This window comes from Brassica napus, chromosome C8 (genome assembly GCF_020379485.1).
Source record: "Brassica napus cultivar Da-Ae chromosome C8, Da-Ae, whole genome shotgun sequence".
In the NCBI taxonomy this organism is placed as follows: domain Eukaryota; kingdom Viridiplantae; phylum Streptophyta; class Magnoliopsida; order Brassicales; family Brassicaceae; genus Brassica; species Brassica napus.
The window spans coordinates 3,461,815-3,489,429 of NC_063451.1; the positions used below are offsets into that span (position 1 = coordinate 3,461,815).

The 27,615-nt window shown below is 33.8% G+C and overlaps 4 protein-coding genes, 1 long non-coding RNA gene and 1 pseudogene across 5 annotated transcripts; 2 read left to right on the forward strand and 4 right to left on the reverse strand.

Moving 5' to 3' along the window:
- Positions 1–839: 839 nt before the first annotated feature.
- BNAC08G02990D lies at positions 840–1,372 on the forward strand. Its single transcript, XM_013860498.3, has 2 exons — positions 840–997; positions 1,107–1,372. The coding sequence occupies exons 1-2, from the start codon at positions 941–943 to the stop codon at positions 1,293–1,295; spliced, it is 246 nt and encodes an 81-aa protein (XP_013715952.1). The 5' UTR covers positions 840–940; the 3' UTR covers positions 1,296–1,372.
- A 3,708-nt stretch (positions 1,373–5,080) lies between these two features.
- LOC125591439 lies at positions 5,081–5,946 on the reverse strand. Its single transcript, XR_007327428.1, has 2 exons — positions 5,912–5,946; positions 5,081–5,823 (listed from the first exon to the last, which is right to left on the reverse strand). It is a non-coding gene; the product is annotated as an uncharacterized LOC125591439 (long non-coding RNA).
- A 2,109-nt stretch (positions 5,947–8,055) lies between these two features.
- LOC106419755 (ras-related protein RABG3e) lies at positions 8,056–9,811 on the reverse strand. Its single transcript, XM_013860583.2, has 6 exons — positions 9,584–9,811; positions 9,266–9,292; positions 9,049–9,148; positions 8,711–8,857; positions 8,403–8,629; positions 8,056–8,324 (listed from the first exon to the last, which is right to left on the reverse strand). Exons 1-6 carry the CDS (start codon positions 9,634–9,636, stop codon positions 8,258–8,260), a joined length of 621 nt encoding a protein of 206 aa, XP_013716037.1. The 5' UTR covers positions 9,637–9,811; the 3' UTR covers positions 8,056–8,257.
- A 5,067-nt stretch (positions 9,812–14,878) lies between these two features.
- Positions 14,879–16,744, reverse strand: LOC106419754 (annotated as a pseudogene).
- Positions 16,745–16,951: 207 nt separating this feature from the next.
- On the reverse strand, positions 16,952–17,300 carry BNAC08G03030D. The gene has a single exon (XM_013860584.3). It carries the CDS (start codon positions 17,298–17,300, stop codon positions 17,067–17,069), a length of 234 nt encoding a protein of 77 aa, XP_013716038.1. The 3' UTR covers positions 16,952–17,066.
- A 1,389-nt stretch (positions 17,301–18,689) lies between these two features.
- On the forward strand, positions 18,690–20,099 carry LOC106419608. Its single transcript, XM_013860421.1, has 6 exons — positions 18,690–18,810; positions 18,897–18,993; positions 19,072–19,146; positions 19,454–19,583; positions 19,679–19,878; positions 19,958–20,099. The coding sequence occupies exons 1-6, from the start codon at positions 18,690–18,692 to the stop codon at positions 20,097–20,099; spliced, it is 765 nt and encodes a 254-aa protein (XP_013715875.1).
- The last annotated feature ends 7,516 nt before the right edge of the window (positions 20,100–27,615 follow it).

Below are 27,615 nucleotides of genomic sequence, written 5' to 3' on the forward strand. Positions count from 1 at the left end.
ACATAATTAAATATTAAAGAAACTAGCATTTTTGTGATATGAATCGTAAATACATATCTTTAGGGCTCTGTTTTCACACAGAAATTAGATTCTTTCTGAAAATAACTACTACTTCCGTTCTCGAAAGTAAGATGTTTTAAGTTTTTTTCTTGTTCCACAAAGATAGATTTTCTATATTGTTAAGGTACTTTTTTATACTTTTGAGAAATATTAATTGAGAATATTTGAAAACAGAGGGAGTATAATGGAATTCTAGTTGCATTATTTGAAGAGTATTTTTTTTTTTTTTTGATATCCGTGGGGATCCGGCGATCGAGGTCAACCGACTAATCCCACGAGGCTCGCAGCAGCCACGTAATTTCCACCACAGAAATTAGCAGGGAGGGCCCGGGTGGCCACGGGAGGTTTCAAAGCCGGGTCCGTATTGACGGAGAAACTGTCTCGAGACTAAGAGTATTTTTGTCTCTATTCTTCATTGTTTCATTTAATCACGGAATCTTTGTTGTAAACTGTAATCTGGAAAATTAGCATAACAATTCATAGAACTTTTCTATGTTATATTCAATTATATTGGTCATATTCTTAATACTTATAGAAAATGTTGTCGCTCTTCGAACCGTAATAGTTGATCGCTCATGAGAAGAAAAGACAAAAATCCTTCTCAAGCAGCCCACCACTGTGAAATTTATATAAACATAAAAAATTAGGTTAGTATTTATAAATGTATACAGTACAAAGTTGACCTCACAAGTTACAATAGTAATTATTTAAAGTATTTTCAAATAATAACAAAAGATGCTAGGATCGAGAAGGACGACTTATTATTTAAAGAGTCTATCAACTTCCTCTTAAAGGGTCTCTCTCTCTATATAAACTTAACGCCCATGGATTCACCATAGATCCAGAAAATTCTCAAACAACAGATCAGAAGTTAAAAGACATGAAGCAACAACATTTTTTGGTCGCCTTCTTCGTAGTCCTTTTCAGCTTCCTCCTTGTAAAGCTTCTTCTCTATATTAAAACCTAACTAATGAAGATCTGATTTCAATACATGTATATATATTTATATATATGTATATAACAAATGCTATATTTTGCTGGTATAGTTTGTGTATCTGAGTGAAGGAAAATCAGAAGTTGCAGAGGACTATTGGAAGAAGATGATGAAGAGTGAGCCATTACCTGAACCAATCAAAGATATTCTCAACAATCCTTTTAGGACAGGACAAGAGAGGTTCGCTAAGAATTTCAACACCAAATCTGTCGTCATCATCTACCACAATCCTAATGTATAATTGATTAAATCTATGTATCGGGTTATACATGCACGTGTATGCGTGTGTTAAGCAATAAGATAATAACATCTGCTTGAGTTGTTGTTCTACCAATATATTCACAGTGAAGAAATGTTAACCCTAGACATAGTACCAGCCAAGTCATATAACACCTAAGACACCAAAAAATGATTCCTTTGACCATAACCAAAAAATTACTGTATCATTCAAGCATAAAATCAAAATAATGCAAGATGTATTCGATAATTTCTGATTTTATTTTCTGGGCAACAGTTTCTAAAAATCTATGAAAAAGTTAAAACGCATGATATCATACTCCTAATGAGACAAAAATACAGAGGTTACAATGTAGTACAAAACAATGGGTAGTAATTCTTTTGAATAAAGTAGAGAACACATGATTTGGGAGATAAGACAAAATGCAATCAATAATGGACAGAATCTGGTGGTAATTTCAATTAAAACTGAGAAAGAAGAATTGAATAAGAAGAAATTGAATCGTTACAAATGTTTATATATAGAGAGAATGATACTATTTGTATAATTCAATTGAATTATTTCTCTTATATAGTTTAATATAATAGTACAGTATAAAAATGGGAATTAAAAATTCATCATATCCTTATGAATATTATAAGAAAAACGAAGAAAATTGTGAAAATATAAGGTTCTAACCTATTACTCGGAGTTTAATCAAAATTATACTAAAGAGTTTAATTAAAACTAGATCTTGATGATTATTTTCATTTTATACATATATGAATATTTGATTCACATGATTAGTGGTATATAATTTTAAGATTTACCATATTACTAATAGTTTAATATAATATTTTCAAACACAACAATTTTATAGTTTGCATGTAGTAATTTAATTTATTATCCCTTATACATTAAAAGAGAAGCATTATAATAAATGCATTCACACTATAATAGACATGTTGCAGTCTCACAATAATTTGATAATAAGTATGCTAACGCGTTCACACTATATTTATAAATGTGTTCACACTATGTACTTTGCGTTTTTTTAAATATAAAACTCACATATATGGTTCCAATAAAACTCTGGATTTTTCGGTTCGAATAAAAATAGATAATGATCAAAAGCCAAACTATATATATATATATATATTATTTTTATTGTTTACGGATAAAGTTGAGCAAAATATTCATAAATTTTAATTCGATTCGTTATCCGTTTTGATTGGAACCAAAAAATCAAGACATCCGTAACTCTACGAAACAAATCAAATACTAAAATACAATATCCAAAAAAAAAGTAAATCACAAATACCAATATTTTTGGGAACATATATCCAATTCGATCTGTTATATGCATATATATATACACATATATGTAAAGAATTATATATATGTTATATATATTATACTTTATATCAGTTTTATAATATTTTATGAATTAAATTTATTATATTAGGTACTAGAATTTAAAAAGTTAAATAATGTTTTACTTTTGTAATAAAATTTTATTATTAAAGCTTTCAATTATTTTTAAAATTTTATTTTATTTACGGATCAAATCAGATATTCTTTAAAATTCTAAACATTTCGGATATCCGAGTCACTGAATATCTAGGTGGCTAAAGATCGAATCGACACAAATGCTTCCAAATACCCAGATATTCGATATGTGCTCACCCCTATTTACGGATACTATTTTATTTTCATTATATGTAAAAAATGACTAATGTCAAGACCTTTTTTATTTTAAATTAATTTTAATTTTATCTTTCATGTATTATTTTGAACAAAAATGTCATTTAATATTAAGTAACAATATCTTTATATATTTGTCAACTATTTTTATATACTTTTTACATACACATATATGTGCACCTTGATGTGAACACCTTGTAACTAAGTATTCACCACAACTGAAGTATCTAATTGTTTTGAAAGTTGAAATAATTTTTCTTAATGCTTTTTTCACTACCGACCAAATTGTAGTGAAATGATTTATTTTAATAATTTTCTTTTCTTTTTTTTAAACTATTATCTGTTTAGAAACTATAATATGAAACTATTGGTTCGACATGACGACTATCTAAAATTCATAACATGAAAATAAATAAATAAGATTAATTTTTGGTTTTTACCGGAAAAACCAAAAAATCAAACATTTTAACCGAATAAACTAAAATGAATATTAATTTAAAATAATAGTTATATTTTAGAAGATTAAAAACCAAAAAAAAAATTTAAAACTGAACCAATAGCCAGATTAAACAGATTTAATGTTTTTTTATTAAAATAATGAAACTAATAATCATATCCCGCGCAAGGCGCGGTTTATTACCTAGTTTCAAATTATTAGTGATATCTCTCTAATTAAAACATGAACAGTAACTAAAATTTTACATTATGTGATATTTTACTACAAATTCTGTTCAATTTAATATTAACTTAGATATTAATTTTCGTAAGATCATACTTGTATTTTAGGTTTTCGTCATATATGTATGTAAATCGAATTATATGTTTGAATTAAATCTTTGACTAAATAACCAATATTAAGTGTAATTTATAAGTGTAAAATATTAAGTGTAATTTATAAAATATATCTCGGATAACCAATATTAGCATCTCTCCTCAGGAAAAGCTGAAATGAAGGTCATCACGGGTTTTTATTGTCCAAATCCGGCCCATCCCACGCCAAGCCAATACCCGCTCAAGTCAAGTCCATTCCTGCGTGGTCAGCAAAAAATTTAGGTCTGAATCAAGCAAAAATTTAAGTCCATCCCAAACCCACCCCGCACCAAGCTTTATTGAGCCAGGCCCGCGGGCAAGTCTTCAAATTGCCATCTCTTCTCTTATTGTCTTCCAACTTAAATCGTTTTCTAACTTTTATATTCGTTGTATTGCTCTTTGATAAACTCCAGTAAATTGAAAAGAAATTTCAGGAATATAAGTCGCTAACTCTTTATTTCCCGTAAAGTGTTAAATCCCCAAGTGTAAATTTAAATGAGATATCACTCACTCATTAAATGATACTAGGATTAAACCCGCCCTACGGGCGGATGAAAAATTTCAAAAACAACTAAAAATATTTTAATTTTTAGTATATATTTAAATATAGGTTTTTATATAAGTGTTTTGTATTTTTTTGCATTAATATTTAATGCTGCAGAATATTATAATAATTAGATATTATGTTTTATATTGTGGAAAGAGTTACAAATGAATATTTGATTATGATATACGATTTATTCATTATTCACTTTTCAAACTGAAAAGTATTTTGTTTTGTTACTTACTTTCCATTTTATTATATATATCTGACGATCTACACAGAATACATCCTATGATGTTTCACGTCTCTTTGATCTGATTAAAAATAAAGATGGAAGATGATCAGTGATGGTGAGCATTGCGGATTATGGTGATTATCTTTACGCACAATTACGATTAGCTTAGTAGGAGGCTGACACAACACCTACAAACTTTTTGACCTACAACATATTCTATTTGGAATAAACATATATGAATATGTGGGTTTTTTTTGTCGCAATAATATGTGCTTTTAGCAAGTTACATATCATTCATCTAAGTAGTAAAAAGAATGCCAAATTTTGAGAAACTATGTAAGCTATGTATCAACCAGACAATTTGGAGATAATAGATGTAAGAAAAAAAAGTGTGGTTTTACACCAAACATAACAAAAAAAATTATGTGGCACATTAGCTTTTGACGTACACATTTTTTTGGGTCTATACCATGGAGCTTCGAGTTACGATTTCAGAACCTTGTAGCCAGAGTTTACTCAGAAGAAGCATATGACAATGGTTCCATCAAGGTTTTGCCGATGAGGTATCTCAACTCGATCTCACCGGAGAATCTTGTTCTTTTAATGTAAAGAACACATACAAAGAAGAAAAGTTGGATTGTATTAGCTTTACTAAGTTTAACACTGATACATTTGGTATTTGGCACAATAGCAGCACAGCAAGTCATCTGACACTGTAAGAGAACTGACCAATTCCCAATTGCTGATATCTTCAGAGGTCCATGAGCTTTCATAAATGACTGCAGGAAGTCATCGAGAAGCCAACTTGATTTGTCATGTGCGATTCCAATTATGTGAAAGATACAATCACCTCCGACCAACAACTCCCATCTAAGCAACTGGCAGAAGCTTAGTAGACGGCTGAACAACTTCACAACCTTAGCCAGAAGGCTTTTCAGTGCTAGTGGCGGGTTACGGGTATATCACGTCTAACAAAGGAAAACCCATCCCTATCATCTTCTTCAAGGTTACTGCCCCTTTAATCTAAATAAGGTGAAGAAAATGAACATCTAAGAATGTACATATCCTGCAGGAGTACGTATCAGTGTACCAGTTTACATGCCCCAAACTTATGGAGAGTTTTCCCATGTACGATTTTAGAGACAATGATGGTTCTTGAAGTACTCCTTCTCGAGTGTGGTTGGATATCAGGTGGAAGGTCGAGGACGTCAAGTCCTTTTCTACACGCCAGATCACACACAGTTTGTGTTCTATTGTGCCTGCACACAGTTACACCAAGTCGTTACAAACGGTGAAAGTCACTGACACATGGCTTTTAGAAATGGTCACTGAAACATCAAAAAATACAGGGTATTGATGCCGTTTCTGGATTTGGGATGATGCTTATACCAATCTTATCAAAAAAAAAATTGCTTTAAACATGAGTCCTGCTTTAGTTTCCATTTGCTAATCAACTGCAATTGTTCATTATATGGTTAACTGAAACAATTTAGATGGTGCAGAGATACAAAGTATAAGAAAAATAATTTTTTTTTGATGAATGCTGACCTTACAGATTTTTAAGCTGAGACCAGTTGCCAATACACTCTGAGATGGTTCCCTAGAAGTGATTGTCACTTACCCTTCTGCAGTTGAAACACACAAAAACAGTTTAGGACTATTAAATTTACCTTCTTGGACTACTTATAGGTTTTCTTGACGACCTCGTCGTTAACTGATGTGAGAATTCATAAGTTTCAAAGAAGTTCATACTACAGAAAAACAAAGTATACATAAGGTCAAGAAGAATTCAACAGGAAAGCTTAAAAGTTAAAACAAAAAAAAAAGGGTTAGCTCAAACTAATATATTACAACTCTAAAAATTACTCCACTGCATCCAATCAAGAAAAAATATTCAAATTTACACACACAGAATCAATATTCTTATGAGGGATAATATTGATCTCACGGAACTGTACTTGATTCTGACTATGGTCATGGGTGGTGTCAGTGGAGCTCTGACATGATCGGAACACGGGTTATGCTTCAAAACCAACAATCGTTCTGATCTTATATCCATGCCTAACTCCCTGCTTAAATAGAAGGGTGATTATGTGGATGAAAAACAATGCTATGATTTTGCTGTTTTTTAAGAATTAAGGTAACATCAATGAATCACGCAAAAAGAATCGAAGGAACAATTTTGAGCAGAGTAAAATAATGAATATGAAGAGAGTAGACACAAACCTTGATTGTTATAATACATGACGATGGGAGACCTTTCCGTGGAGACAGAAGACTTTCGTGGATTTAGCAGTAGGTACTTGTAAATGGTTATACTCAAAAGTGTGTTACAGGATCCGACTAAACTATCATATGAAGGAGAACAATCTGGTCGTTGTGCCATCAATACGCCTCAAGCCTCAACTTAATCACTATCAAATTCTACATAAATCAAGTATATAGTTTGTTGTTTTTTTATCAATTAAGTATTTAGTTTCTACATTAAAACCAGAGAGGAAGGTAAAACCTGGTTACAACTTACATTAGGACGGCACTGGCTTCTTTGGATACCGATGGTGATGAAGGTGGCGCCAATAGGAATTTGAGTTTCCAGACTGTGTTTCACCTCAGTTCCATTTTGGTGAAGCCATCTCGCTGTTAGAAAATCTCGAAGGATTTAACGGTGATGAATCAGATCAAGAACCCAAAGAATGTGAACTTAACGATTAGGATAAACACGTAGTTTGGAGCTCATCGAGACCAGTTGCAGAAGTCTGGGAAGTTGGATGATGACTTTCTGTTATCCTTGGCTTTTGAAGATGAGAGTTTGCTGATTTCTTCATGGTCAGTGTTTGGTCGACGACAGAGATTTAGTGCTGGAAATACAAACCCAAAAATCAACTCGACAGGTTCAATCATCAGTCGATTCAAAATAAATAGAAACACCCCAAAAAAATCAAATATCAGATCCAATAAATTTTTAAACTACAACTTAATTTGGTTTTTACCAAAAAACCCAATAACCAAATACACAGAAAGCTTGCATATATATTATAAAACAAATTTAGAGGGGGAGAGATAAGAGCCACCTTGATCCAGAGTTGTTGACATTGACATGACCGGGGAAATATAGATTCTACGTCGTAGTTCTTCTTCTCCTCGGCAAAATTGGATGTGAAGAGGTAGATTATATAGTGATTGCACTAAATGATAAAGCTTTATGAGTCACAATTTTAACGTTACAGAGGAGAAGAGGTGAAACGGTTGGGTTTCTTCGAGGAAAAGGAGGAAGTTGAAGTCGATGCAATCGAACTAATTTTTGACGTGTGAGGAATATATGACATGACACAATACGACTCTATGATTGGTCTGAATTATTAATCCGACGTGAACCCCCTTTTCATTGAGGATATCTTCCTTTTATTTATTGTATGTATTGTATTGATATCCCATTGTCGTCGTCTTCAAACCTACACACTAAGGGAGATATCTCATGAATCATGATGAAATTGTTAACGAAACCATCGAGTCTTTTCATAAATGTATTGGACAACAACAACAATAACAACAACGGTAGACAACAACGTTATGGTTTGTTTTTTTTTTTTTTTTCAATAATTTACCACAGAACAAAACAGATTTACAAGACGGTAAAAACCTTGGAGACTGAGATAAACTGGTGGGGAGAGTAGTAAAGGTAAAATAATCCTTTTAGCATTCACATCCTGTTGACCTCTGTGGATTGCTGGTTCCGACATCAATTGTGTCGGGCATGTACCTAAGACCAATCATCAAAACAATAATAAACACAAGTTCTAAGACAAAATCTCTGATCCATCAAAGCATAGAAACTTACATTTCTTCCTCTTCTCCACTCTTCATTGCATTCTTGGTAATACACATGAATGCGTCTTCAACATTGGTGCCTTCTTTGGCAGAAGTTTCATAGTAAGGGATGTTTCCTTTTGAAGCACACCAAGCTCGAGCCTTCTTCTCTGAAACCACACGGCTGTTTCCACCATCCACATCGATTTTGTTACCGATGACAACAAAGGGAAAGTTCTCTGGATCAGATGGACTCGCCTGTGAAAATCACAATAACCAAACATTAAAGCAATATGCTTTTCATTGAGCAAGGACAATGGAGCATGAATACACACATACCTGGATCAGAAACTCTTCCCTCCAGTTGTTGAGATCCTCAAATGATTTGGCGGAGTTGACATCATAGACAAGTACACAGCAATCAGCACCGCGATAAAAAGCTACACCAAGGCTCTGGAACCTTTCTTGACCAGCCGTGTCCCATATCTATGGTCAAACAAAAAAGGGCAGAGATTGACTAAAAAGATCAGCCAGAAGCTCATAAAGTAATCAACTTTATTCTGCCACTTAGGAGTGACATTAAAACCAAGTAACTAAGCAAGTGCAATCTACCCAAAGATAAAAAAAAAAAAAAAAAAACAAATTTACTTATATAAAAGCGCTGAGACAAGACAAACCTGCAAAGTGAAGATGCGGTCTTCATAGTGTACTTCCTTAGTCAAGAAATCGGCACCAATGGTGGCCTTGTACTGGTTGCTAAACTTCTTGTTAACATATCTGAAAACGTGGTGTTAAAGTAAAACAAGGACACAAACTTATCTATATAACTCAGAAAAAGAACAGATTCCATTGTAGCTTCCAGTTAAAACACCATTAACACACAACTTAGGATACTGATTCATCAAAGAGGTCTTCCCCACCCTGCAAAAATCACAAGTCCAACAATGAATGGAATTATAACTTAAATGAATGGAATCACCACAGACAATAAACCCCATTTGCTGAGATCTGATTCACGACTTCCCCATGAGAGCTAAGTAAGTCTTTGATTACCAGTTTACAACTTTACTAATTCAATTCCAACAAGCTACACAATAGACATAAACCAAACATCTAAGACCAGCCCGATTCAGATCGAATCCAATTAAAGATTAGAATATTACTCATCGAAAACACTAAAGAAGCAGAGAGAGAGAGAGAGAGTTGACGGACCCGCTATCGCCGAGGATGATGACTTTGAGGAGAGTTCTTCTACGGGAAGGCATCGAAACTCAGATAAGAGATGAGATTCAACGATGGAGGGATGGGATCTCTGTCTGCGATTTCTATGAAAGTCGGTGTTTGTTTTCTTCTTCTCTTCTCGCTTGTCCTTTGAGCATAAAGCTGTTGCTGCTCTGTCTTTCAATTATACAAAAGTGAAAATAGTTTTTAATAATTATCTTTTATATATTAAAAGAAAAGTCACGACTTTGATTCATCTATAATTTTTTTTAAAAATAGACATAATAGACCTATATTCCTATAAAGTCATTACATTTAATCTCTAATCTTATCATTTAAATTTAAGACCTACCAAATTTTTTTATTGGGATATCAATAATTGGATTTAAACAATAAATGATCCATTAGATTTATAGATAGTATAAATTAAATAGATATAATTTAATGTATTAATATTATACCTCCATATGTTAATTATTTAAATATTTTTTGATGTTGACTTTTAAAATTATAAATATTTTTTAAATAACAAAAATCATATTATCTAACAATAATTAAATTTTACTACCTTAAACCAATGAAAACAAATTAACTATATACTTTATTTTAAAAATTAAACAAAAACTAAATGTTTAATTATTTACTCGATAATATAAATCTATGAAGCGAAATGTTACGATTTTTGAATATGACAATAAAACAATATTTTACTAATAAATATATATAGTTACGATTTTAATAATGAAATAATAATCCAAAAAAATATATATAGAAGAAGATACAAATACATGTGAAAGTTTGAAATAATCTATTACCGTATACTTATTATATTTTAAAAATTGATAGACACATATATATTATAATATATACCAATTTAGAATTGAAAACAAAATGTTTATATAAAAATAAATGAAAACAAAAATCTGCGTAGATCGAAATCTAGTTTTAATTTTTATTTTTGGGGATTTTAGTAGTTTGACTTTATTATTTTGGACCTTTAAAAATGTGGATATCTAAAGAAACAGAGTGCAACGTTTTATTATGGGCCAATCAAAAACCCTTTTTGGTCTCTTGGAGAATATCTCATTAATGAAAGTGCTATGAATTACTTCCAAGTTCCAACATTACCTTCTTTCAATCGAAATTTGAACATCTTTATAATCTTCCAAAATATGATGAATCTGGCGGTGATGGGTTGGTTTCGAATTCTGGTTTGGTTTTCGAATTCGAAACCAACCCATCACCGCCAGATTCATCATATTCCCGTTTCTTAAAACTTAACAGAAACAAATTAGGGATTTAGTTTTTGGGAGAAGATGATTTAGAGGTATAATAATATTAACTATTAGTATTCATACATGTCGATGGAATCGTAAGTGGTCTAGTGGTTTAGGTTTGTAACAAGGAAACTTTGGTCTCATGTTCGATTCCCTTGTACACCAATTATTTTAAAATTCCAAAAAATGACGTCGTATGAATTTAACAAAGAGCAGAGACGGAAATTAACCTCGTTAACTCAATCTGTTAACCCTTTTAACGACCTATTAAAATTGGCTTCGTCAAACTTAGTTGAGGCATTATATTGCTAGTCACGATAAATTGATGCTTTAAATGGTCCACGATAAAGTTCATGCTTTTTCAACCAAATTAGAAAGTTCATGATTTAAATGACTATTTTCTCTTTAATAATTATTTAATTTTAATTTTTAGGATTTTAGTAGTTTGACTTGACAGTTTTGGGTCTTTAAAAAAGAAAACAGAGTGTAACGATTTATTATGGGCCAATCAAAAAGCCTTTTTGGTCTCTTGTAGAGGACACAACTTGAATTTAAAACTTCCAACATTACCTCTTTTCGATCTAAATTTCAACATCTTTATATTGACTCTCTTTGTAAAACATAAAACACACAAAACTATTAATTCTCAAGTAAATCAGACAATTTTGGATTAATAGGTTTTTGTGGGTATTCATCAAATCGAATCTTCGTAATTTGATGTATGGAGTTTTATTAGTTGAACAAGAGGATCAACATCTGAGAGAAAAATTTTGTTATGAAGATATTTCTCATTACGTAAAGTTGAGTACAATGTACAAATTATATACAAACTACACTAAACCAAAAATGATTAAACCGGCAAAAGGAAACCGGAAATAACCGAACTAATTAACTCAATAGGCCCCCTCAAGAGGGAACAATGGTTTAGTGAGAATATCAGCAATTGGATCCTTTGTTCTGACATGAAGAGTCTTGAGTAAACCCTTATCAATATTCTCACGAACTGTGTGACAATCAAATTCAACATGTTTGGTACATTCATGAAAAACCGGATTCGTAGCAATATAGATTGCATCGGTACTATCAGAGAAGAGAATAGGCATGGAAGATGATGGAACTCGCAACTCTCGAAGTAAGATGCAGAGCCACATCATTTCACATGAAGCTAAAGCAAGAGCTCTGTATTCTGCCTCCGCCGATGACCGAGACACTGTAGGTTGCTTCTTGGATCTCCAATATATGAGAGAATCACCTACAAACATAGTGAAACCAGTCGTAGACAGACGACTATCAACACAAGCCGGCCAATCAGCATCGGCAAAACCCTTCAAAATAAGATCAGGAGAGGTAGAGTAGAAAAGACCATGACCAACCGTGCCTTTTATATACTAAAGAACTTTGTATACTGCTCCAAGGTGAGACGTGTGCGGAGCAGAAGAGAATTGACAAAGCTTATTCACCGCAAACATAATATCAGGTCGCGTGATTGTCAAGTACATAAGCTTCCCAACAATGCGGCGGTACATCTCACGATCCTCAAGCATATCACCATCCTCCTTGGACAACTTTAAATTCAGAATCATATGAATAGAGGAAGGTTTACAGTCAAGCATGTCAGTATAATGGAGCAACTCCAAGGCATACTTCCGTTGACAAATAAATATACCTTCAGTATTCTGAGAGATCTCCAAACCCAAGAAAAACTTCAGACTACCAAGAACACGAAGCTTGAAGAAAGACTTGAGATCACTGATAAGCTGAGTCGTTATAACCTCACTGGTACTAGCAATGACAATATCATCCACGTACACCAAAATGGCAACAAAATCATCACCAATCTGTCTCAGAAAGAGAGTATGATCACCATGTGCCTTTGTAAAGCCAAGAACAAGCAGAGCATTTGAGAACTTCTTAAACCACTGACGTGATGCCTGCTTTAAACCATAAATGGACTTATTGAGTTTACAAACAGCATTGCTAGGTATTGAATCTCCCAAGTGATCCTCATAACCCTCTGGAAGCTTCATATATATCTCTTCTTCCAAGTCACCACTGAGAAAAGCATTAGAAATATCCAACTGATGGAGAAACCACTTCTTTCTAGGCAGAGATCTTCAATAATAACTTGATCGTAGCCATCTCTGGTACGGGAGAAAAAGTTTCATTGTAGTCTAAGCCCTCCTTTTGGGTATAACCCTTTGCCACCAGTCTAGATTTTCTCCTCTCCAACGTTCCATCTGCATTAAACTTCAGAGTATGCAACCCTCGACAACCAATCGCCTTCTTTCCTTTTGGTAAAGATACAACATCCCAAGTATTATTTTCTTCCATTGCATCTAGCTCTTTATCATAAGATGCAGTCCATTATTTAGACTTCCGTACTTCAGCATATGATGTAGGTATATGAATATTAGTAATGCTATTGATATAGGCAAGATGATGTGAAGAAATTTTAGAGTAAGAAAGTTCAGAAGATGGTTGATATGAATGATCATCGACTGCATAACAATGAAAGTCCTTAAGACGAGCAGGAACAGTGCGATGCCTTTTAGAAATTTGTGGTGATAGAGGTGAAAGAGGAAAAGATGGAACGGGTGACAGCAAACACAGCATGAGTAACCACATTGTAGTCTAAGCCCTCCTTTTGGGTATAACCCTTTGCCACCAGTCTAGTTTTTCTCCTCTCCAACGTTCCATCTGCATTAAACTTCAGAGTATGCAACCATCGACAACCAATCGCCTTCTTTTCTTTTGGTAAAGATACAACATCCCAAGTATTATTTTCTTCCATTACATCTAGCTCTTTATCATAAGATGCAGTCCATTATTTATACTTCAGTACTTCATCATATGCTGTAGGTATAGGAATATTAGTAATGCTATTGATATAAGCAAGATGATGTGAATAAATTTTAGAGTAAGAAAGTCTAGAAGATGGTTAATATGAAGGATCATCGACTGCATAACAATGAAAGTCCTTAAGACGAGCAGGAACAGTGCGATGCCTTTTAGAAATTTGTGGTGATAGAGATGAAAGAGGAAAAGATGAAACGGGTGACAGCAAACGCAGCAGGAGTAACCACATTGGAGAAACCACGCTGACTGTCATCTTGATCCAGAATGTTGTAGACTTCCACCAGAGAGGGTAAGACTTTCTTCATGATAATATGTCTACGAATAATAGCATAAGATTCATTAAGTCCACAAAGAAACTTAACAATCTTAGCTCTATCCGCCTTCTGTTGTAACTTGATAGCATTGCCACAAATGCATGGTGTATCTGGTTCATCAACACTTTCCAAGTTGTCCCAAAGAGTCTTCAGAGTAGTATAATAGTCGGATAATGACATCAAACCTTGCTTGAGCTCCTGAATCTCTTGAGTTAGGTTGAAAGTGCGAGGTAAGTTCGTCATATGGAAACGACCATGGAGATCACACCAGATATCTGACGCATCATTCAAATGGAGAATACTGCGATAGATCCGAGGAGAAATTGAATTCAATAGCCAAGATTTCACCATACTGTTGCATATAGACCACAAACGAAATGTAGGTTCCGATGTATCAGGACGATCAAAGTTCCATCTACAAAACCAATCTTATTCTTCGCGTCTAAAGCAATCTTCATCGCATCATCATAGTTTAAGCCATCGAGACGAAGAGAGATAAGCTATAAACCTGGATGATCGGCGTTGTGCATAAACAGAGGAGATTGAGTTGGATCCATAGATTCTGGGACATTCACCGCTCGCGAAGCACCGATGTTGCGATCTGCAGCTACCAGAGGAGATTGCGGAGGTGAATCCTCGTTATTCATGGATCGGATCGTACGACGAGATACTCGAGTTGATTTTCGCGGAATTTTCTTCATGGAAACCATCGTAGAGGAGAAGAATCGATCAGGGAACACGAATCAAGCTCTATCAATGGAAGAATCAGACGAAAATCAGCTCAGATTGCTCCGATACCATATTAGTTGAACAAGAGGATCAACATCTGAGAGAGAAAGTTTGTTATGAAGATATTTCTCATTACGTAAAGTTGAGTACAATGTACAGATTATATACAAACTACACTAAACCAAAAATGATTAAACCGACAAAAGGAAACCGGAAATAACCGAACTAATTAACTCAATAAGTTTGTCGAGAAAAAGAACTTCCAACATTACCTTTGCAGTTTGCACTACTAGTGTTCTTTGTTACCATTGTAGATGAATAACAATATAACCCAAAGTGGGATCAATCTCTATAGTTTTTGATAATTATCTTCTGATTACTCATACAAAACCAAAATGAATTTTACTAAAATTAACGTATTACCTAAAACGCCCTTTGAATTTAGATCAGAAACAGAGGACTACAAGAGAGAAAGAAACCAAGAAAGCATAGAGAAGGATCAAGAACCCAAAATCAAGAGCCCAATTCCTCTTTAAACTTCCCCAAATAACTCTCCGACGGCTCTTGGTACGACACTTCCAGATCCCCCGCAGCCGCAGCGGCTGAGATCTCCTCCTCACCAACAGCGGTAGCTGCCACTGTCTTTACGAAGCGAAGCTTCTCTGTGGTGAGGCCGAGAGTTAGCTTATGGCAGCGACGCTGGTACTTGAACCCGTTGATGCAACGTAGGGTCTATGCGACTGAGATGTAGAAGATGAGGTGAGAGAAAGAGAGGAAACATATTGGTGCCCAACAATAGCGGCATTGGAGACGGCTAGAGGGTTGAGAGAGGGAAGCGAAGACGACGACGAGGAAGATGAAGAAGAGGGTGAAGAGGTTATGGAGCTTCTTCTTTTGGTTGTCAATGGCTCATTTTTTCTCCAGGGTTTTCTCGAAGTGGAGCTGGATTATGGTGTTTAGAGCTTGGAGGGCGGTTTCTTTGGGCATATACGGTGGTCTTTGATGGTGGTGGGTCTCATCCTCGTCGTGGTCCGCCATTGGAGGACTAGAGAGAGAGAGAGTGGAAGTCTGTGTGGGTCTGTCTAGTCTCGGAACATGTGGATGCATCATCAGTTTAAACGATCTGAAAAGTTTTTTGTATTATTTTATAATTTTTTTTTTGCAGAATTTATTCATTTACATTATTGGATAATCGGTCTTTTGAATCTTTCTTTTTTGCTCAATTTTAATTTTCTTTCTTTTTTTAGTTCAACATTTTTTTGTTTAAAATGTGTTTGATAAATCATCCGGATAATAAAATTTGGCTTATTTTTGCATAAAAGTTAAGAACCAACTAAAAACAAATAAAACAGGTTCAGTTTTCTTACACTATAATTTTTATAATTCGAATTAAATATTTTTTCTCGTTGTTAAAAAAAAAACCAAATATTTATTTCCGCAAATATAATTGAAGTATCTTGGTTATTTTAAATATTGATACAACTGATATAAACTGAATCTATATAATCTTGTTGTCATCATTATCTTCAAACTTGAAAGGATGGCTGGACGTTCTTCGTCGGAGGCAATTTGATTGCTTTTATTTTGATTATATCTATGAAGAATGGGACTATTGAGGAGGTGAAGAAGATTGCCAACACTCTTAACGAAGCTCAAGTACCATCACAGCATGTTGTTGGTAACAGCAGCATCCTCATTGCTTTGGAGATGTGAATGTCATCTTGACACTGCGTAAATAGAACAATCTAACAACTAATTGTAAGAGATTCAGAAACTTTTGTAAGCTGCCTATAGAGTGAGGACGTTAGTTGACTTCACTTGTGGGTTAAAAGGTTGGGTTGGGTATGCACCTGCTCAAAGTTTGAAAGTGATGATTGCTTGTACTGGTGAGACTCTTAAGCAGTGCGAGACTGGTTCGACCATGTATGTTACGGTTGCACAAACTAAAGCAACAGCTGGTACGTATAACATCAAAAACATTCATCTTATTTTTGACGATATTAGTTCCTCCTGCAATCGCTATCACTACCCACAAAATCCACAAAATCCACAAAATCGCCATGCTTCCTTGTTGGTTTATCTTCAAATTGTTATGATAACCAAACGTTACTCTGATACATATCACATTTGATTTGCTAATTGCTGGCATGGCTTGAAGACATAATAAATCGAAAGATAAACAATTTATCCAACTATAATGAAAACTGGTATTAGCATCAATCATATCAACAAACTACAAGTCGAAGCAATACATAAGACTAAGCAAAAAGACAAGAGGCAAAGTACAAGCTCCATTGTTCATCGTGTCTGCGAACGAATCTTGGCGAGTTCAGATTTAGCGTGGTCTAGTTGTTTCTCCGCATCGATTTTCGCTTTCTTGGCAGCTGTGAGGAAGAAGAGGTTTCCGTTTCTCTGGTAGACACTTCGAGAAGAAGAGAGACAGCTCAATTCATCTAGAGCAACCTCGTGCCTTTTCACATCCTTCTGAAGTTCTAATTCGCGGGCAGAAGAAGAAGACGAACGGCTCGACATGTTTCTCCGGCTGCGGCTGCGGCTGCCGATCTCTTATTAGGTTTCTAGAATGATCTCACAAGTCGGAATCTTGTTCGGTAGATCTCAATTTATTTAGTCTGGTATTATTTTTTTCTGTTCTTATTCGTTGCCAAAGGCCCAATCAAGCACATAAAAAGCCCAACTCAAACGTCTGTCACCTGAATTCCATCGACTGATTTTGAAATCTACGTCTACACGAAGTGTGGTAATCTTTTGATTGCTCACTTAATCTTTCTGAATTCTCACAACCTATAGGTTATTTAATAAAATACTACGGGGAAGTTAGTTATCTATATTATTAAAACTGAAATACCTTTTGGTACTGTTTGGATACAAGAATAGCAGACTTATAATTTTTTTTTAACTGTTGTTTGGACACAAAGTTATTAGGAGAAAACGTTTTCTTTGAACCCTTCATTAATGTCATTTTCGTAATTTCACTGTCACACAACTTAAACCAAAATTGAAATCAATAACATGCACATTATCGGTTAACTTTCCCCATAAATATCTTAACCAATTGATTCAATTAACCAAACTATTAAAGCATCAAATATTCGTGAGAATATCTTAATAAAATAGAGAATTGGAATTCATTGGTACACAAAATAAGCTAGATTCTCGGTTGCAATCTAGAAATATATGATTACCTTAATTTTCTAAACTAAACTTTCATCCTACGTCTTTTTTTTGTCCAAGCTAAATATTTCCAAATCTCTTATATTGCTTCCTTATATCCTTAAAAGCCAACGAATGCCTCCATAATTAGTTACCTAAATCATCGCAAAAAATATAACAATATATTGAAGTATTTCGTAAGAGAAAAATGAATATACCCAAATATATATCAACCATACAATCAAGAAATATCTTAATGGTTAGTTTTTGCTTGTGATATTTAACGTGTTCACCAATTTTCATAACCATATATATAGATATCCCTCTACGACTCAATTTCTTCATTCTCAACCCATCACCAACAATAAAATCACAACAAGAAATGTCGAGTAACGCGTGTTGTAACCTGCTTAAGGATGTGAAGCCTTACAAAATCGGGTGGAGAGTAAGTGTGAAGATGCTTCATTCGTGGAAACAGAACTTTGGAGGAGAAACACTTGAGTGCATCCTTGCAGATGAAACAGTAAGAAATTATTTTTCACATATATATTTATATAGATTACAAAAACTGAACATACTTTAATACGAAGTTTCTCCTGCTCAAAGGGTGGTAAGATTCATGCTTCATGCAAAAGAAGTCAAATGTTTTGGGTTCAGCGAGGCTTACCTATTGGAGAATGGCGATTTGTTGAAAACTTCACCGTATCCCAAGCGGGTGGGCAGTATCGACCAACGAACCTGTAGTACAAGATGACAATCAGTGGTGGCACAGTCATATCGAAATCTGATTTACAAAACAACAATAACTTCCTTGATCTTGCAAGTTATGAAGATACCATTGAGGGAAAATTGAATCCCTACTTCCTAATTGGTATGATATTCGTTTGAGTTTTTTTCTTATATTAGTCCATGCTTTTTCACTGATTTATAAACTAAACTACAATATTTTTGGAACAGATGTGCTCGGTGAAATTTTTGATATGCGCACTATACAGACTGTGCAAGTCAAGAACGAAGATCCGAAGAGGGTTGTATTCCGACTACGTGACACAAAGTAAGCAAAATATTGTTATCTTTTATACTGTATAAGAACTATAATCGACATTCTTTAATTGTCTATCTTGAATTTCAGTGGGAATGACATGGAGTGTTGTCTGTGGGAGAAATCCGCAGAACTTATTGAATCTCATCTTCAAGAGAATGAAGGGCAACTAATAATTTGTTTGATTAGGTTTGCTAAAATCAGCTACTACAAAGGTATAAACATTTATCTATAATTTTAAAAGTAATTCGGGTTTGACTATATTAAAACTGAAGCTTACATCAGCAAGTTTATTGTTGAGTAAGAAATATGCAAATAACAAATGCATTTGATGCTTCCCTTGTGACTCTCAACCCAGAAGTGCAAGAAGCAGTTGATTTTAAAGAAATGTACATTTAGATCCATATTTTAGAGGCGCTTTTACGTGGATGCATCAAAGCTGGTTGATAATTTGTACATTAATAAAATTCAGGATGTTGCAAGCCGAGCTTCCTCTTGCTATTTTGGAAAACAAACCGGATTACAAGGTTGTGAAGCAGCAAGCAGAAGATTGGGATGATGTTCAAGTCTGTTCAATTTCTGAGATTTTGGTGGCTGTTGAGGTTATTTTTAAATTTTCTCATAAGTTATATTATGAATTAGAGATCCGATTACGGCTGAGTAATATAAGATTGTGTGTTTTTTTTTAATTTTTCAGGCGCAAAAATGCAAAATCGTATGCTCCATCGAATCAATTAACACAGATTGGGGTTGGTTCTTTTTTGGACATGATGCAAATGGATGCAACCGGCGTGTTACTAGGATTGGTAGAAATGATCCTAGAAGAATTGCAAAAAATGAAAAACCATTAGGGCGTTGTGAGAACTGTCGTGCTAATGTCACTAATGTGTCTCCAAAGTAAGTGTAAATTATTATTCTAAACTATTTTTCACTGTTAAGCTAAAAATATTACTAATTTGTCACACTCAAATGTTAGGTACAAGCTTCATGTGTATGTGGCAGATGACAGCGACACATGCAAACTAATGTTGTTCGACTCTGTTGGAAAAACTGTTATTGGTAAGGAAGCTGTGGAGCTTTGGAATGACTCATATGATGAGGCAAGTATATTTTATTAAGTTTATTAATTCTACAACAATAAAAAATTAACAGAAAACCACAACAATAAAAAATTAAATCATTTTTAAATAAATAAACAAAAATCAAGAAGTTAATATATGAATATTACATTTACATCAAATTGCATCAAGTTATAGAATTATAGATATAATATTATGTAGAGATTAAAAAAATTATTATCAAATATAAATATTATAAAATAATATATTTTACTCTAAATGGAATTTACAAAACATAAAAATATAAATGTACATTTTATAAAACCAATAGTTTATGAATTTACGTTGAACAGAAGTTAAATCCAGCATCCGCGCGGAGGCACGGATCATGATCTAGTTACAGTTTAAAACTGTTTAATACTGGATGTCTAGGGTTCAACACAAACAAACAAACAAACAAACTGATGGTTTAAAACATTAGTTATCGTACATATTTTTTTTAGCACAAATTGACTGCAATAGGCAATGAAGCAAGGTTTAAAACATTAGTTATCATATATATATATATATATATTTTTTAGTTTACAATAAAATATTAAATTTAATAATTTATTATTAAAATATATATAGTTGTTTAATATATTTTATTATAGAACTGAAAATACATCTTTTATTTAAAATAAAAATATATTGAATAAGTTAGTTAGAAATTAATTTGACATCATTATCTAATTGGTTAAGAAATTTAAATTAATATTTTTAAATATGTTCTTAGTAAATCACATATTAAGTTAATTCCATGATGCTTATAAATTAGTAAGATACTAGTTTAAGACTCGCACCTTATCCGGAGTAAAAATTGTATATACAAATTATTTATGTAGGATAATTTATTTAACGTTCTATTAATTAATATGAAATAACAAAACAATATATATATATTGATTAATTGAGAAACCATGAACTGTTACATCTTATATATTAAAACAGAAGTCACAACCTTGATTCATGTGTGATTTTTAAAAAAATGGACTTAATGGACTTATTCCTAGAAAATCATGTTACATTTAATCTTTAATCTTATCATTTAAATTTTGGGTATACCAGAAATTTTTATTGGGCTATCAATAACTGGATTTAAACAATAGATGATCCATTGGATTTATTGGACTATCAATAAAATGTTTAATTATTTACTCGATAATATAAATCTATGAAGCGAAAAGTTTAATTTTTAAAAAACTTTCTAAATTTGTGAAATGTTACAATATCTTTGAGTATGACAATAAAAAAATATTTTACTAATCTTTATACATATAGTTACGATTTTAATAATGAAATAATAATTCGAAAATATATATAGAAGAAGATACAAATACATGTGAAAGTTTAAAACAATTTATTCAATAAAAAAATATACCGTAAACTTATTATGTTTTAAAAATTGATAGACACATATATTATAATATATACCAATTTAGAATTGAAAACAAAATATTTATATTAAAATAAATAAAAAAATCCGTGCGGTTCGAGATCTAGTATATAATTAAAATATTTATCTTTCATATCTAATAATTAGTTACTATGGACGCTTCGTGTGAGATAACATATTATTATCATATACATATTATATTACACTATATACGACTACATATGTTACATATTATTTCCGTATATGAGTTATATTCATTATTTAAAACTTATATTTTATATCTAATTAACTTAAATATTTGAAGCTTAGCAAAGATCTAAATTTTTTAAAATACTTTGATATTCTTATTAATTACTAAATACTTGCCAAAATATAAACAGGAATATATATACATGATATAACAATAGATTATAAAAAGAACTAACAAATATATATGATATTTTGTTATAATATGAAACTTAACAAAACAACTAAAATCTCAGTCGAACTGCCAATGTAAAAGCAAAAACATCCTTATAATTTTATTAAGGTAATCTTTGGAATATTAAACAGGTCACAAAACATATAAAATTTAAATTTTTGAAGATAAACTATTGAAAATATTCGTATATAAAAGTTCTAGATTAATTTCAATTAGAAATTATAATAAAATTTAATGAATTTTTATATGGGGAAATTGCCAAAAATGATTCAAAATTGATTTTGATTTTGATTTTTATATAGACTTCTTCGTAAGTCTTCTCGTTTAGTAGATCCACTACAAGAAAACATAAGTTTAAGGACGGCGGTATTCTTCGTGAGTTCGTCGTAAAAGAGGCTTTACGAGGAATTAGCGAGGAAACACGTTTCGTCGTTACTCATTCGTCGTAACGCATATTTCCTCGCCAATTCGTCGTAACTTAGCGAGGAAAACGTTTCGTCGTAAAGACGAAGTACCATATTTCGTTGTAAAGACCATGTAAATATTCCACGTAAGAATGTCGCTATATTTCCTCGTAAATACTTCGAAAGTAGTTCCTCGTAAACTACATATATTTATCTCGAAAGTATTTCCTCGTAAAGTACACGTAAATACCTCGAAAATATTTCCTCGTAAAGTACTCGTTTAACTTTCCTCGTCATTTCCTCGTAAACTTTCCACGCAAATAAGTCGTAAATTAGCTACGAATTCACTTCGTTTTATTACTTTACAGAATTTAAAAATATAATTAAAAAATAATTAAAATTATTTAATTTTATAATAAAATTAAAATTTTAAAACAAAATCAATACGAAAATATTTTATATATAATTAAGTTTTGAATTTATAATACAACAACCGAAAAAAGGGAACTAAGAGTCGTTCATTGCCCGGTAGAATTCATCACTCCTCCTCTCTACATCCGCCTTGGCATGTGTGTCGGATGATGACTCGCCTGGAATGGGATTTTGTCGTCGCATGTTCCTCAACAAGGACTCCCATTCCGGATTTGTGGCCGCTATAACGTCCAAGAAGCCCTCGACTCCACCCACACGAGCTGTGAACGCAGATCGCGTCGAGTCCAACTCGTTACGCAGCTGAGCGGACTCTCTATGCAGCTGAGTGACTTCGTATTCCCGTGTCTGACCATAAGACGATGTCGCTCTCGGAACATCGTTGACGGAACCAATCCCCAACGTACGTCCCTTTTTCTTAGGGACAACCTTAAAAACAAAAAAAATATTGTTAGTAAAAATTTAAAGTTAAATTAAATGAATAATTAAAAAAATTAAAATTTTAAAGACGTCAAAAAAAAAAAATTAAAATTTTAAAAAATTTACCTCCTCGTAAATCTTATCCACTTCAAGTGTGGATAAGGTGACGGGTAATCCGTCGGTGGACTGCTGGGTCAGCTGGGTCTGGCGGTCGTCAACCTGAGCAACCAAGTCGTTGAAGATTTGCTCGGACTTGCCATCTAGAAATTGGCCCACCTTATTCTTGTGGGTCTCCTCGTAAAGCTGCATAAGAGACGGGAGTTGTCCCGTCTCTTTGGCCTAAAAAACATTTAAGAAAGTTAGAATATACATATATATATATTAAAAAATTAATTAAATAAAATATTTAATTACCATTTCCAAACGGACACTGCCGTGGGGTTTTTGGCCCGTAGAGTGAAGCATCGGCCCGTGGCCGTGCTCATATCTACCGTGTTACGGGAGGCAGAGCAAGACTGGGCGATTCTAATGGAATCAGGATTCCACCAATAACGGATGAGGCCATCCCACACATCCATGGTGAGCTGAGCGGGTTTGCCACGCTCATACCCCTTCACGATCCAGTCACCCTTCCAGTTGGAAACCATGTCCAACAAGCGAACTTTCGCCTTCGCGTAAAACGCTTTCCTCACCCTCTCATTGACCCCCATGGACCAATGATATTTTTGCTGTAAAAAAAAATATTAATAATTAGTTTAAAAAAATATATATATATATATATAAATAATGAAAAAATTAAAGTATATATAATTAATTAATAGTAACTTACATCGTAAATTTTGAACCACGTGTTTCTGGCGTAGATCGGCGTCTTTTTCTAGTTCGGATGTGCCATGGAGAAGTAACCTTTGATCGTGTCGGTTACGTCCGATGCAAGACATCCGTCAACCCCAAACCTGAAAAAAACAAATTTAAAGATGACCGAGAGACTCTCTGAGAAGGCTGAGTCTCGGGGATAGTCTCCGGACCCGAAGAACCAGGAGCTGAAGAAGAACCGGGAGCTGAAGTAGACGATGGGTCTAAACGACTACCAGGCTCATCGAACATCTGTCTGTAATGGGGAGTAAGTCTGTTCTTTTATATCGTCTGAAAAAAAAATTTAATTTTTAAAATTAACATCAACAGTAATTAACAAATTCTATAAATAACAAATTCTACAAATCTAGCTAAATTCCCTGCATTAACCACATAATCAACACTAATTAACATAAAATCAGTAAACCTATCTAAATTTCCTACACTAACCACCTAATCTACCCTAAACTAATCAAATTAGAGAGGAAATAGAGAGAGAACGTACCATTGCTACGAAAGAGAGAGGAAGTGGAGACGAAATGGGAGAGCGAAGCTCGCGTATATATATAAGAAATTAGTAATTGTCGTAATTTCCTCGTAAATTTTCAAGGAACTAGCGAGGCCCGTGTTTTTCTTTACGAGGAATTAGAGAGGCCCGCGTTTTCCTATTACGAGGTCTTTACGACGAATTGTGCTTACGTGGAATTAACGATGATTATTTTAGGATTCGTCGTAAGCTCCTCGTTAGTTTACGAGGAAATAGCGATGATTATGTTTAAATCCCTAAAATCCGAAACCTCAAATCCCATCTTCCTTATCTTCTACTTCATATATTCTAAACCCCAAATCGATCTTCCCTTTAACGAGGAACTCGCGAGGCCCGTGTTTGGTTTCCTCATAATGTCCTCGTTCATTTACGAGGAATTAGCGAGACCCACTTTTTTTATTTACGAGGAAGGAGACAAAGCTAATTAATTGGTCGTAAAACCTTTCGAAATTTCTTATAAATACACACCAGTTTGCTTCTCAAATCAAAGATAAACTCACCGATTTGCTTCTCAAATCAGAGATAATTACTCACCAGTTTGCTTCTCAAATTAGAAAGATTTGAAAAAAAAAGGAGAGAAAGATACGGGAACACATGTGGGCGGAGACAAGGCTAGACTTACGTAGGTCTCGCCTTGCTTCTTCCCACCTATGATTCCAATATCTTTCTTTTCTTCTTTTTTCAAATATTGGTCGTTCATTTAGGAGGAAATAGCAAGGTCCGTGTTATTATTTACGAGGAAATAGCGTGGCCCCCGTTTTCCGGTTACGATGTCTTTACGACGATTTCTGCTTACGTGGAATTAACGAGTCCCGCATTCTTTTCGTCGTTATTTCCTTGTTATCTTACGAGGATTATGTTTAAATCCCTAAAATACGAAACCCCAAACCCCATCTTCCTTATCTTCTACTTCATATATTCCAAACCTCAAACCCATCTTCCCTTTAATCTCAATCTATTCTTTCCATTCCAAACCCCAAATTCTAAAACCACAATTCCTTAACTTATAATCTCAATCTCCTATTTCTAATACAAACTCCCATTACCTTACACAAAATCAAATTATATAAATAGTTTTTCATGATTAAATCCATCAAATCACATGCATTAATTCTGAAAATCAATCTTATTAAAAACAAATACATCAATCGGATACATCGACATTCTCGTCATCACTAGAAACATCATCATTTTCATTATACTCGTCTTCAACAGCTTCGTCCATGGCATCGTCGGTAAGATCTTCGTACTCATGATTATGTGGATCAATGAGAAGGATGTCATCAGTTTCTTGTTCAGGTTCCTCGACTTCATTTTTATGTTCTTCTTGCAATGGTGGTTCTTCTCCACTGATGATTCATCCTCGAGGTGTAACTTTGATCACGGCTAACCAATTTATTCCCGATTCTCTCATCCGAGGGTATGGAAGGAAGCTAACTTGGTCTACTTGTGAAGCTAAGATGAAAGGCTCGAATTTGTTGTACCTGCAAAAATAAAAAAAACGTAGAAATTAATTTATTTTGCTCATGTATGGCAAAAAAGAATTTGTTGTACCTTTGTCCACCATTGACATAAACTACACCGAATTTCTTAAACTGTAACACCTCTGTTGACGACGGGGTCGAACCATTCACATTTGAAGAGAACGCATTTCAGCTTCAATATCCCTGGGAATTCGACTTCAATAATCTCCGTCAAGATCCCGCAGAAATCTGTTTCCCCTTTCACACATATTCCATAGTTACTGGTCTCCCGCTGTCTACCATACTCATATGTGTGAAAAGTATAGCCTCGTGTGAAATACATCTGTGATGTGGTGACCTTTACAAGTGGAGATTGAATTACTTCATGTAACCACTTAGGATAATCTGCATCGTCGTCACCTGCAAAAATAAAGAGAACGTTGAAATACAGATCATGTATGAAAAAAGAGTTTGGTCGACCTGAAAAAATTAAGAGTTTGAGTTAAGGAAACTTTCTATTCCGGAAGTTTGCCCTAGATTCCACCCTCTCTTACCTCTTTACCACCAGCGCCTCCATATAAAAAAGGCCTTTGCTATCATTTCTTTTTCTTACGCTAGTTTTTGGCAAGAGACCTAGAACTATTTTATTTGGATTAAGCAACTTGTAAGGGGGGGGGGAAGCTTCATCCTCACGAGAAGATCATCCTGAACCCTTGCCTTTCTACTTTATTTTATATGCAGTATTATTCATAAACCATGTCTGTGTCATCCTGCTTTATGATTGAGTAGTAGGCTAAGCTTGCTTAGGGTTGTAGGGTGTTAGCCGCATGAACTGAACACAAATAAGTGATCTTAACTGTTCTTCATTCATATTGTTCTTACTGCTTACATTGAATTGATCACTTAATGTTCGATTTCTGATTTAATCACCTAGCTAACCGCTTAGGAGATAAATTGACATATATTGAGTGAGCTTTGTATCCCTAATCAGCGAGAGTAGATATTAGGGTATTAAGTGAACTAATCAGATCTTGTCTCTAAGGCTTGTTATCGCGTCTTGTTCCAAGTGAGAACTTAGGATTCAAGACCGATCTGCAAAGGGAGCAAGACCACGATGGTGGATTGTTCTAGCCGAGTGATCTGAGTTCTAGACTGCACCTCATTGCACTTGAATAGTTGTTCAGTTTTGCATTGACACCCGAATAATAACCCTAAGCCGGGTTCAATTAAATCGAATTTGAACCATCTAGGTATTCTAGTTACTTGCGTCACAATTAATTCTCTAAACCCCACTTGTTTCTCAGCTTATTATTGAAATCGTAAGAGTAAAGAGTAAACTGGTCCTCTGGATTGAATCTTAAATATTACAATTACCACTGTTAACTTGACAGTAGCAAGGATTCATTTTTAGTGTATCAAGTTTTGGTGCCGTTGCGACGGGGACTAAGATTTTACCTTTATTTTTCGGTTTAATATTTAGTCTGAGATATCTAACTTGCTCTACTTCTTTGTTAGAATAGATGATCCAAGTGCATGACCAGTAGACATACTCGGAGCAACGCACAAGGAACATTACATCAACTGACCAACGACGAACTCGCA